The sequence below is a fragment of the Anopheles funestus genome, chromosome 3RL (assembly GCF_943734845.2).
Source record: "Anopheles funestus chromosome 3RL, idAnoFuneDA-416_04, whole genome shotgun sequence".
Lineage (NCBI taxonomy): Eukaryota > Metazoa > Arthropoda > Insecta > Diptera > Culicidae > Anopheles > Anopheles funestus.
Genome location: NC_064599.1, coordinates 35,650,433 through 35,663,904, shown reverse-complemented (window position 1 = coordinate 35,663,904; position 13,472 = coordinate 35,650,433). Strand labels below are relative to the sequence as shown.

Sequence of the window (13,472 nt, the reverse complement as noted above, 5' to 3'; positions counted from 1 at the left end):
GCTGCATCAGTTGCTCATCCGACTCTTCGAAACTTCTTCTCCTGGAAGAGTCGGGACTGTTGCCTTCTCAGTCGTCTATAGTTTTCTACGTTCTGCCGGGTCTTGCGCTGGAGCATACGGGTCAGCGCAGCGTTCTTCTTGGATAGTGCTCGTCTGCTCTCATCGTTAAACCATTCGCTCCTCTGGATACGTGTTACGCGGCCAATTGTTTGATTGGCCGTGCTGCTGATGGCTTGCGTCAATGGTCATACTCCAATGGTCATTGGAGGACATCGCCTCGAAGGTGGTGTCCTTCGGCAGCGTTTCCAAAAGCGCGGTCGCGAAGTCCTTCACCTCACCAGCTTGTCTCAATCGATCTATGTTTATCCTTGGGGTAGGCTAATAGTGTAGTTTATTGGTTACGCACAATTGGGGCGAAAAGGTCTGAGTCGATGTTTGTTCCCCTGTATGTACGTACGACGATAATATCCGACAAGTGCCTTCCATCGATGAGAAGGTGGTCAATCTGGGAATATATCTGCTGTGGTGATCTCTAGGTGTAACTGAAGCGAGGATCGCGTTGAAAGAAGGTGCTGCCAATGATCATGTGCTTGGAAAAGGCGAAGATGAATCCCATTCTCATTTGTCGGCTGGTGCACGCTGAAACTTCCTATCGTGGGTTTGAATTCTTCCTCCCGTTCGATCAGAGCGTTAAAGTGTCCGATGACAATCTTAACGTCGTGTCAGCGCTGCGATATTGACGTCGTGTTGTGGTCGTACTCGCTGATTAGGTGGTGGTGACCAGGAGCGCTGTACTCAGTTCAGCGTAGGATGCCAGGACACAAGGGACATTCAGCCGCCCCTAACACGAAGAAAAAATGCTGGCTGTCCCCTTCCGCTCAATTTAGTCATATAACCCCTCTACTACTGAATGCTACTCATTATCGTTTGAGCGCCCTAATGCTTGCAAACTTGTGACAAAATACTCATTTTTCAACTTGCTCTCTATTGAAGGAGTGTTTCTAATAAAGGCCCTTCTTTTATGGTTGACCGAATCATTGTCCTTCAAGGAGTATATAAACATTGAAGTAGTTAAAGTGCACAAAGCTCTACGCAAGCTATTTTCATTGCTAAGATACTGATCAACCATCTTTCATTTCTTTCTTCAACCCTATAGAAGTTATAAACCACTCCATGCATCATTTCTGTTTGTTTAGTTTCGTAGTAATTAGTTTTAGTTATAATTAGTTACTTAATTACTAGATTATAAGATTATATCTTTTAGGTTGACTGTTAAGATAAGGAAGGACATTTTGTTACATATGAAATGAATTTTCATCAACACATTCGAAAAAAAGTATAATTGCAAATAACATGTTCAAATGCTAAAAAGTGAATATGGTAATGACATTCTTTAATCATAATGTTGCAAATAATGTCATGTTACATTTAGTTGTCATGTTACAAAGCGCAAAACACGCACACGTGAGTTGCATAGTTGTTGCATCTAGTGTCTAGCTGATACACACTTGTCAATAATACACACATAATCGCACGTTTAATAAAGAATATGCGTTTATCTTCTGTACTGGCTATTTATGTCGTCAACATTCATGTATCGACTGTATTTGTTTTTTCTCTCAGCGTATAGTAAACAGCTTTTAACTGTTGTTGCAACAGCTTAAAAAAACTGTACGAAACATGTCACAGAGCCGTATCGCACGCAAACTCTATACAATACCTTGTATTGGAAAACGTTATTATTTTCATTTATAAGCAGTCGCAGCGAATTGGAATCATCATCCTAACGGCTCAACCGCTAGCTTACACATCTAAACAACTCTCAAACAAATTAACCAACCATCTTGCAACCATGAAGTCGATCCTTGCCCTCGTCCTGTTCGTCGCCTGTGCCACTCAAGTCTACTCTGGTAAGTCGCCCACGGCTTTTTAGCTACGAAACTCTACTCAAATTGATATTCTGTTCTTAAAGGATGTCTCAGGTCGTATCCGCACTACACTGGCTATGTAGCGCCTCATGGTTATGGTCTACATGGTTGTGGTCTTCATCGCGCCGGTCATCATGCTGTTGTGAACGTTAACCTTCCGGGCGTTTCTTCATATCATCGGCCCGGATCCTGCGGATGTGGAAATTGTGTTTCTTGCAGGACACGTTGTACTGGTCTGCATTATCCCGGATCTTTCGGCTCTTACTATTACTAGTGAGCTTTTGGGATAAACTGGAGTCAAAGCTTCTTACTTGAACGACACAACTTACGGGAAAACACCGAATAACGCTGTATGACCAATACTGCTTTCCGAATAAACTGTAGTAAACTGCAACAAAACCTTTTTTGTATTGGGTGTACAACTTAATATCCGGAATTTGACGCTAGATGTCCGTAGTAACAAAAATGGTGAAAGCTCGAATTTTATATATATGTCATTTTGAAGCTACATTTGACAGCTATCAAAATCAGTCAACAAAACAATTTTATCTTGTGTGCATCATTATTATATTTCACGATGAATAACTTCGAAAATTGGAGAAAAAGGCAGCATTTGCGGGAGGTTCTGTTGGGTCATTTTTTTTGCAAAGAAAACTGCTACGGAAAGTTATCGTTTTCATCTGATCGTGACTGGGGATGAACACAATTAATACGTTTGAAGCGTGCCATTATCGAAAAACGCCCGGAATATGCGACCAGACACGAGGCTATAATTTTTCATCACGACAATGTTCGGCCGCATGTTGCAAGACCCGTGAAAAAATATTTGGAAAATAGTGGATGGGAAGTTTTGACCCACCCGCTTTATAGTCCGGACCTTGCTCCGTCTGGCTTTCATTTATTTCGCTCGATGCAAAACGCCCTCACCGGAATACGCTTCACTTCAGAGCAAGATATCCGAAATTGGATAGATTCGTTTTTGGCCGGCAAGCCGGTGCAATTTTTTTGGGATGGAATTCATAAATTGCCTGAAAGATGGGAAAATGTTATAGCTTCTGACGGGCAATACTTTGAATAAAATATATTGTAAGATTTGTCCATAATAAAGCATAAAATTTGGCTAAAAAAACCCGGTTTTTAAGTTGTACACCCAATATTTCAATTTCTAAACAAACTAGCTACTAGTATGTATGAGTGGAATCGTTATACTCTGCATGATTAATTATTTACAAAAAACAAATGTAATATGATGGTAGAGCAATACTATTCCCAAAAAAGAGGATTCCCAAAAAAGAGGCCAGGCGTAACGTGTAATGGTGAAGCAACCTTCAACACCGTTATGTATAAGAGATTGTGAAATATCCAGCAACATACTTACTTGGACGTTAAATTTACATGATCATGTAATCACTGGAGGCAGTGTGATTGGCTCCGCTCTGTTGTCCCCTAATCTTTATGGAGAACCTCATGATCCAGTAACATCCGGAAATTATCCCTCTCTCCAAGTTAATGCATCACAAAGCCCAAATTTCTGGACTCTCCTTTTATGTTTGGTTATGCGTCGCCTTTCACGTACAGACCAATCACGTTGGTCGACCTCGAGGACAAATTGATCGTATCCCAGCGGTCAAATTCTTCGTTAAGCGGGCTTCTTAGGGGCTTCTTAAGGACATTAAGAAGCCACTAAGAAGCCGCTTAACGAAGAACATTTTTGCGCATGTGTTAGTGTGTAGTGCCGCGTAGGTATGGGTGCGTTATTGGCTATGCATAGTGGAAAGTTGTCATCAATTAAAAAGGACATAAAATGAAATGTTTTTTTTTATTATTATAATTTTATTCACAAATTTCTCGCTTACACTTCACTTGCTGGAAAATGCGGGCAAATGTGTTGGTCTGTAAACAGAAAATAGTTGAAATTAGCAGTTATTTCAATAAGTTTTCTGTAATATTTCAAAGTACTTACTTATCTGGTGTAAACTTTTGTCCTCTCTGCGTAGTACTTTGTACACTGTGTTCGCGTGATTTTCTGCAGTCCGTTGCAATAAATTGTTTCGGATGTACCTGCAATTGTAAAAACGTAATGTAAATAACATGTAATTGATATAATTCGTTGCATTAAACGCCTTACCAGACTCTCAGCAGCCTTGAAGCAGGTTCAGCACCACTTTGTTCCGGAGGCACCCTGGTCAAGCATCTTCCATATTTCCAAGTATTTTTTCAACTCCACATCCCTAACTAAACTATCTAGTCACTTGGAAATCGCGTGCTTTTTCGATTCGAAGCCATTTTTATCCTTTTATAGCCATTTTATCTCCCTATTCTATGCAATAAACTAACCAAACCTTGCTCTTCGAAAGCAAAACAAAATATGACGGCCAAAGAATGACGGTGCTGTCTAAATGGTTTTCTACACACACAAAGATATTTCATGAGCTCGGTGTGTAACTACACAACGCGGAGCACGTCGAACTTCGACAAAGTGTGAAAAGAGCGAGACAAGAACATGCTTGACGAACGAAAAAACAGAGATAGCTTGTGTTGACACGCAAAAGTATAGGCCAACGAGGGTTGGAAGGTGATGAAACCATGAGAAACGCATGAAAGCTTGACCGCTGGGATGTAACACCAACATTGTCTCTGCACAACAACGCAACTAGGTATTGCGATTGTGAAAATCACATACAAAATTTCATATCAAAGTGGTTATAACATACACGGACAGTTGCAGCAACGTTTTTCTGATCTAGATACAGTTCAAACATTTTTCTTCCTCTTTTAAAATCCTCTCCATACAAATATTAATGACGTTCCATCTGAACTTCAGTTTTTCTTTGTTTTTTTTTTTTGCTCGGTTAGAACGGCCTGGCCGTATCAAGACATATTTTACCACGTAGCAGGATAGTCAATCCATGCTACGGGGGGACGGTCCGGATGGGATTTGAACCCGGTCCCTGCCGTGTGGACGGGCGCCGCCGGGCCGCCCCAGCTTCTGAACTTCAGTTGGATGTTAATGATTTACGAAACAATTTCGGTCTTAAAACAAAATTTAGCTATTTGAATCTCAAAATTTTTTATCAAGTGCTACTCTAAGAACAATATGGTAATTGAAAATCGTTTGCCAAAAGCTTTTTATATTTGGCAGCACATATCAATGCCAAAAAAACATTTTTAAAAATAAAAATTTACAATATCTCATCACTGATCATTATTAACTAATGAGTATTTTCAATCATGTTTAATTATAGGATGTACAAATGTCATCAATCGCATTCATTGATATTGTTGATTAATTTTATATCTATAATTTTATAAAGTAATGAATTGAGTGAACAAATAACAAAATGCAATCTTCTGGCCTGCAGCTTTTGGTCATTTACCGAATTTAGCCCGTTGCCTCAAAAGTTTGCTGCACCCGTTTTTAGGGTATTTCATAATGTTCCTGTTCAATTAATAACTTTTCCGATAAAAGCAAATCGAGCACAAATACACGATTTAATATTTTTACCACACAGTTAAATAGTTTCATCGAAAGCACAAAAAGTAATTTTACAACAGTGTTTTTGGTTTAAAAACACAAGTATAACCAACGCTTGATAAACATACCATGTGCGCTTTGCATATATGTAACATGCAATGTAAAATTGAAAATCTGACGGGGTTGTTTTGTTAAACATGAAAATATTTTTTTAAAAAAATCCTTACAATTTATTGTTAAAACACAGCGTTCCAACAGTGACAATTGTATGTTGTTTTGTTAACTATAAACCAACTGCAAAGAGTAAGTCCTTATCTAATTACATAGCTGATTCGCACGTGCTTTTTTTTCTAAAACGCGGCTTAGCTTGTGCTTTGCAAAGTTTGATTTGCGTATTGCTTGCAGTCCTATATAAACACTGCTACGGGTTTGTCTAACCATCACATCGCAGCTACAGCTTCTAAACACTAAACGAGAAGAAACATCTCCATACCCTGCCAACACCATGAAGTCGATCATTGCCCTGGTACTGTTCATTGCCTGTGCTGCCCAGGTCCACTCAGGTAAGTAAAACATATTGATTAGTATACGGGGAAAAATAATATACTAAGGGGATTATGCCTTTTTCAGCCTGTGTCAACACGAATTACTTGCAGAGGGACTACGTTCACCCATCACGTTGTGGCCTGTACAACAATCGGTACTACGATACCCTTGATTATTATCCTAGAGCTGTCGTCACGGTCGGAGCACCCTACTCTGCTGGAAGCTGTAGCTGTGGCAGATGTTCTTCCTGCAGAAGCGCCGTCCATCCCTACTATTCGTCTTTCTTTCTGCCGTAAGGAATTGTCACACAATCGATGAATATAAATAAATGGCCCGAATTTTGACTGGAACAATGAAATTGCATGTGGTTTTGTTTTTTTTTTCGGTGTACTTGTTCTGCGATTATGATTGAAATGTCTGTCGTCAATTTTAGTTCGATAAGTTTTCCCTTCTATTCTTAATTTATTCACTTTGTCTATCTTGATACAGTTTGTAGTTAGTTTGTAGTTGAAATGGTTTTATACGTGATTGGTTGGTAAAAGCCTTTCCAATCCATCAAATAACATTTTTCAAAGATCATGTAAGATCATATAGATTACTATTCTCTTATTTCATAGCAGCCAATCAACGGATCAAAAGCCATGTTAAAAAATATCATATGTTTCGAACAATGAACAAACAAAGGGAACCAACTATTATGAACAAATGCTGCCACTGTTAACATACCATCGCAAGACTGTTGAAAAATACATAGATTCATGTACGTGGCAATTAGCGAAAACTCCTAAGAGCTGGTACTAGAACTAATCGTTTACAAAACGAGCCACAATTCATGAGTTTCACAAAGTCGTAGACGCACCATTCAACTAATGTGTAGAACGAAAACATTTTTGTTTACTCTGTGTCTAATGGTTTAGCAAAGAAATGAACCGTATAAAAGGCTGTATCTTTTCCATCGGCAATCATTCAGTCATCTTGCTATCCAACTATCATTTTATATTCACAACCCACGTCTGCTCAACATGAAGCACTTCTTAGTAGCACTTCTGTTCGCTGTGGCCGTGGCTCAGCTTTCGTCAGGTAAGTAGACGGAAGCCGTCCAATGCAGTTACTGTGTACGTTAAAACTTCCATGTGTACGTTTCGTTCGCAGGAGCTTGTTGTCCGTCGACCACAATCTGTAGGACCTGTTTGAAGCCGGTGCTAGAATATCGAGAACATTACACTGCTCCCATCGAACGTTGTTCATGCGAAAAGTGTTGTCCAATGGGCTACAACTACGATGGATGCCAATGCGTCAGAAAGAGCGTTTGTCTTAAAACGATTGCGAGTCATTACTGATCGAGCACTGGCAGTATGGGACAGGAGAAGTGATGTTTAATCTGTGAAACTAATAAAGCAAACATAATGATTCTGGCATACATACCCAATGGTTATGAATAAAATTAGCAAAGGATGGAAGGATTGTACGCCATTTGTCCTGCGGTTTGCATACTTTGTAACAAATCCCCGTATGCAATCAGCATGACAAAATTACAGCGAAAAGAGAACTTATTCGTTTTTCTTTGATTTGATTTTTTGAATGTGTATATTATTAGAATAGTTATCCATCACCAGAAATCAAACAGAGAACAGTCAGTATAAAAATTGTGCTCCCAAATACATTGGGCAGTTTGGGGATCTCTTCTATGGGGAATAGGTCAACAAAGTTACCGTACACAACTTCAGATCATCTTAAAAAAAATAAACTTGAAGCGCGATTGTATCCTCTTTCGTCTTTCCCCATATTGCATTTAAGTTGAAGTTGAAGTGTGCCTACCCTTCTTTTAAAAGTTTAAGTTTCATAAAAACGTTAAAACATGGGTTTTCTCTTCTATGTTTAAAAAAGGATTGTATTCAGATAACAACAAAAAAACATAAAATATAAAAAGCCGAGATATGCGTGGTTTATCAACGTAATATTTGAAATAAGAAAAATTTGCACAAATTACCGAGAAGAGATATATACCATTTTTGCTTAAGAAATTTAACATAACAAAAACGGTAAAAATTGAACACATCTTTTATGAAACATGAACATGAACATGAAACATACACAGTTGAAATAGTGTTGTGCATACAATGAGAAATTTCTATTGAAAAACTAAGGCTTCATATCATTTTAGCTTAAATTTTTGTTAAGCAATAATAAAAAAAATACAACCTTGTGGAATGTTTTGTAACGATCCATTTAAACCCAGTTTTTGCGCTTATCACCTTTCCGCATGGAACGTGCATAAACAGATGCTTAATGTTTATGCTTAACAAAACAAAGAAGAGAAAAAAACATACTACAACATACTTACAGCGAATTACTATATAAACAGAGAAACTGACCACAATACACATCAAACGGTTACTGCAGCTATCCTAGGTCTAACCAGAAGTACATCTTTCAATATCGTTACCACCATGAAGACGATCTTCGCTTTTGTACTGTGCGTTGCAGCCCTTGCCACCCAAACCTGTGCCCTGCCCACTGGTAATAATGTTCAATTTTAATTTTAACACAAATATTTTTGTTTTCGTTTTTAATTATATTGTACTTTTTCTTCATCTAGAATGTGTCAAGCATGCTTCCAACGTGGATCGTCATACCGTTAACCTGTACGATACCTGTGGACTGCACTACGATCTTGGCTCCAATTGTCTTTCTAAGCAGTTTCACCCAACCGAAGTTTTGAACTATCCCCGCAGGACCTGCAGCTATGGCAATTGTTTTTCCTGCAGAAACTCATTCTATCCATATCATCCATACTATTACGCGCCACACTATTCCGGCCGGGTTTTCTAAACCGTACTATCGATCGTTCCATGTTAGACCAACGCTTACGACACTGAAATAAACGATGCAACAATGAGTGAAAATAAGACTTGTTTTGTTATTTATTTATGTACGACGCACAACTCTAACTATGCCTGCAAAAAAGGGGTGTAGAATGGCAGAGACCTTAAGAAGATTTCTGCCTGATCATTAAATGTTATCACAAGCGCCCTTAACTCCTGCTTATACGACCAACAATTTGCACTAAATGATTCGTTATTATTTATTTTTCCTTTTTTGTAGAAATACATGATTTAATTTATTTTTGATTGTTGTTAAACATATCCTACAATCCTAATTGTGATATCTATTTTTGAATTATTAGTGATTATTTTTCATACATTTCTTTTAAATTTGTCTTGTAGCATTGCCGTCTGTACAACATAAATAGTTTTCGGTCACAATATTTATAGCAAAGGGGCTTCAAAATTAGCACTCTTTAAATATTATGTATTCTTGTGTACGCAAAACAATAATAATCCAAAACGTGCTTGTGTGGGAGAAGCACCAACCAACAAATGTGGAGCTTATGTTTTTGTTCATTATGGTGGATTTGTATATAAACACACTACTTGCCCATAGAACAATCAGTAAACGATTTACCTTCGCAAAGACGAAGAGTGCGTCGTTGTAACGCGTTACTTACAATACGATGAAGTCGATCCTTGCATTTGTCCTGCTGATAGCCTGTGTTGCTCAAATCCAGTCAGGTAGGAAGAACATTTCTGCATCATTGCTTTGCACAAAAGTATATAAGTTTTGTTTTGCCTTATACAGGGCGTGTGCCGCTTTCCTCCCATACCTACAATGTGGATCCCAACTATGAGCATCCCTTCTACAGTCAAGGCAACTATGCCTATTCTCCATACTATTCGCACTACAGAACCGGATACAACCCAGGAACGTGTGGATGTTCCCGTTGCAGCAATACTGTACCTTCGTATGGGGCTACCTACCATGTGAACGATTATAAAACATATTTGCTGTAAACCAAAATCCGAACTCTAATCGCAGAATGTGTATCCACTTCTTGAAGCTAATAAAATGATACCTGGTTCGGGATGAGCAACATGTATGACTTCTTGTTCTTTTTCTTCTTGGCTTAACGACCTCTAAGGTCATGCCGGTCATTTCTCGATTGAGCGAAGGGTGGGTCGTGTGGAACTCGTGTCGTTTAGCACATGCACCACTGGGCCTATTATTTAAATTAATAGTCGTTTTTTTTGTTTAATATTGCGTATTATTATTACCCATTTAATTTATATAACATAAGTAAAAAAACATAAAACAATTTACTACAAATCGTACAAAACATTGCTCGTTTGTTATACCCCGTACCAAAATTGTTCCATGAAAGCAGGCCAAACATTGTTGCCCACGTGCAGTCACGTGTAGACAAAACAATGCAAGGCTTCCGTATGCACTATGTGTTAAAGCACCGAATGTTTGTTGATGAAACTTAAACATTATTTATTTACCTTTCAAAACATGCTACATGCAATGGGGTTAAAAACCTCAATTTTGTTTTTTTTCTCGCTTTTGGACAACTTGCGCAACCGAAAACATTTGTGTTGTTTCCCATTTGCACAATGGAATAAAGTTAGGTAAAAAGTACGGAGTTATATTTACGCAAATTACTCAAACAAACTGTAAATACATTTACCTTTCCGTTTCACGAATGTTCTATTGTTTTATTTTGTTTTTTATTAGCTTACCTCTTCCCTTGTTGGCTTAATGACATCTAAAATCTCACGTCGGCCATTTCTGGCTTACTAGACTTATTTTTACCTACGTAGCCGGATAGTCAATCCTTAATACGGGCGGACGGTTCGGATGGGATTTGATCCCCGGTCCTGTCGTGTGGAACCGGCGCCGTTTATCACATACACCACTGTGTAGCGATTTATATGGCTTATAGAGACTTTAATTCCAATGGATTTTTTTACATCTCTGTCCCTGTTATTTTACATTTTAAACCCCGCCCTGATATGTTATCGAGCATTTCGACCCCAATTCACTAAGCAAAATCTCAAGTAGTTCAAAACCCCTAAACCAGGAAACGAATAATTCAACGCTGCATTGTTGAATCTGCATACGGTAACGGCAGACAAACCACGTGTAGTGTGATATATCTTCGAAACGTGCGTGGAAGGAGGTTCGCGCTAGGTTCGTGAAGCTGTTTCCAAAACATTCCATCGCGAAAAGTGTCTTAAACGATGTATAAAAGCACCTTCGTAAAAGCAGACAACACACAGTCAACATCCCAACCAGTTTGAGGACAATAACAAACGAAGCTTAAACCCTAACCAAACAGCAAAATGCGTTCCCTAATTGCTTTGATTGTACTAATCGCTTGCGTTGCCCTGGTGCATGGTGGTAAGTGAAGCATAACACGTCGTAACTAAACCCGGAAACGTAAAGTACGCTGCTGACAAATCTTCCTCTCGCCCTTTAGGTTGTTTGCCACACAGGTATCCCTACACAAGAGATCACTGCTACCGTTGTACGCACTATGAGTATCCTATGCAGCGACAGAACCCTGTTAACTACTACTTGTACAATTACGTGAAACCATGCCCGCACGATGGCCGTCCATACTTCGGTTATCCGTACAGTGAGTGCAGCAGCTGCCGCTCCTACAAGACGGAGGAAGTGGCCGTCGTCAAACCCGAATGTCCTTGCCAGCATCAATGAGCATTCCGACTCGGAATATTGTTCTTAGGGCCATTAAAGCAATACTTAAACACCGTGCCCTGCAAATAAACTCTCCTCGGAGCATTGTTTTTTAACCTCAACCGTAAAACCATGGTTCCATTACTCAGAACAGAATGTTTTGTTTATTATGCAAAATAATCAAACACTCACTATTTCATTGGCATTACAGTAGAACTTAACGGTAGGTAACAATAAAAGGGCACACTTTCGTTCGCTGCATGCGGCATCATACGACATGCGTGTTCCTCCACTAGTGGGCAGCAGTTTTCAAAAATTCCGCATACTGCCCTTCGCTCATCAGCTTCGACAGTTCGTCCGGTTTGGTGAGCTTCAGCTTAAATAGCCAACCTGCCAAAGAAGAAGGTGTAAACATTAGTTCCGTATGTTTTAGTACCGCTTGTTGCATTGTCAGGATGATTGTGCGATCACAACGGTACGCACCATTCTCGTAACAGGACGAGTTCACCAGACCGGGCGTCTCCTCTACTGCGGCATTTTTCTCTGTCACCTCACCGGACACGGGTGAGTAAATTTCGCTAGCCGCTTTCACGCTTTCCAGTGCACCGCACTCATCCTTCTGCGATAATTTGGTTCCGGGATCGGGTAGCTGTGCGAATACCACATCACCGAGTGCCTCCTGCAAGCCGGTAAGAAAATAACAACGAAGACACATCAATAAAGATTACACCGAGCGGTGGTTTCACGAGGGTCAACCACACGCCTATGGTAATTACCTGTGCAAAGTTCGAAATGCCAACCGTGCCCACTTCACCGTCTACCGATACCCATTCATGTTTGTCCGTGAAGAGTCGCTCTGAAGAATGAAACGGTACAGATATGCTTCAGTTAGCAAGTGCGTGATCTTCGATCGTGAGCATCATTAATTAATAAATTTTGCCAAAACATACGACGATTGGCTTGCGTAGTTTATACTGTTCAGCTTATCGGTTGGTTATGACCTGCCCTCGACGATGGGTCCGGCATTTAATTTTTGGGGGCTTTTTTATTTGCGTGTGTGTGTGTTTGTGTTAATGTTCATTGCCCAACATCCAGCATTGCCGATTACAAAACCAATCACGCATTTCTTTGTCAACAATTCGTGTACAATTTTGGCTGATGAAATCTTGCTGGTGCTTCATGTAATCGTAAACAGTACGACGCACATCATGTTCCAAACTTAGGAATAATGCCATTGTTTGTTTGGCACCTGTTTTTGTTTTAGGATGACTAGCTGTTGTTTTAATTAAAAGGTTAGTTATACAAAACGTTGTATTACGGGGTTTCTTTCATTCTACATTTAACCTTCGTTTGTTTTAACCGTTAAACACACGCGGGAAATATTTGAATTTTATAGCATTGTGCTGACGTTTGACGTGTCACCCTATGTTGTTTTTTTGACAACTCGTCGATACACACGATACGCCAAACGATAAGTTTATGCACTATTGTTGTGATTCCTCTCTTCGTAACATTCGCAAGCCGGCTTTTCATATGTATGAAACACCGGTAGGAAGATTAACCTTTCACACTGTTCATATCACGTGTTTGGTCATACAAAGCATATTCCCATCTTTACCTTTCAGGGCCACACTGCTCACGCCAAACGAACGAGACCACCGAAGGGCGGAACTTTGCGTACCGGCTTTAGCCACCAGTTTGCCTAACCGCACCGTTGCACGAATATGACATAACACCATCTTGATGCAGACCGTAGCACACGAACAATACGCGAACGCAACAGAGACCGAACGGAATGAAACCGGCACGCTCACTGGCGGACTCTTCCGGCGGATGACTACGTTCGACCCAGGGATGGTGTGCGATGAACGACCGCGATTAGAGCTGCCGTACCGATTGACCCCGGTGAGGTCGGTTATCAGTCGATACGTCGATGGCCCCGCAAAGAGTAACCGTGTACTCTACCGAAGATGCTGTCGCTGCTGCTG

At 39.9% G+C, this 13,472-nt stretch overlaps 1 protein-coding gene and 1 long non-coding RNA gene across 2 annotated transcripts; both read right to left on the bottom strand.

Moving 5' to 3' along the window:
• Positions 1-3,724: 3,724 nt before the first annotated feature.
• Positions 3,725-4,496, bottom strand: LOC125769411 (uncharacterized). The gene is made up of 3 exons (XR_007419059.1): positions 4,057-4,496; positions 3,892-3,989; positions 3,725-3,821 (listed from the first exon to the last, which is right to left on the bottom strand). It is a non-coding gene; the product is annotated as an uncharacterized LOC125769411 (long non-coding RNA).
• Positions 4,497-11,620: 7,124 nt separating this feature from the next.
• On the bottom strand, positions 11,621-13,239 carry LOC125769402 (glycine cleavage system H protein, mitochondrial). Its single transcript, XM_049438125.1, has 4 exons — positions 13,103-13,239; positions 12,261-12,340; positions 11,968-12,163; positions 11,621-11,874 (listed from the first exon to the last, which is right to left on the bottom strand). The coding sequence occupies exons 1-4, from the start codon at positions 13,221-13,223 to the stop codon at positions 11,777-11,779; spliced, it is 495 nt and encodes a 164-aa protein (XP_049294082.1). The 5' UTR covers positions 13,224-13,239; the 3' UTR covers positions 11,621-11,776.
• Positions 13,240-13,472: the final 233 nt, after the last annotated feature.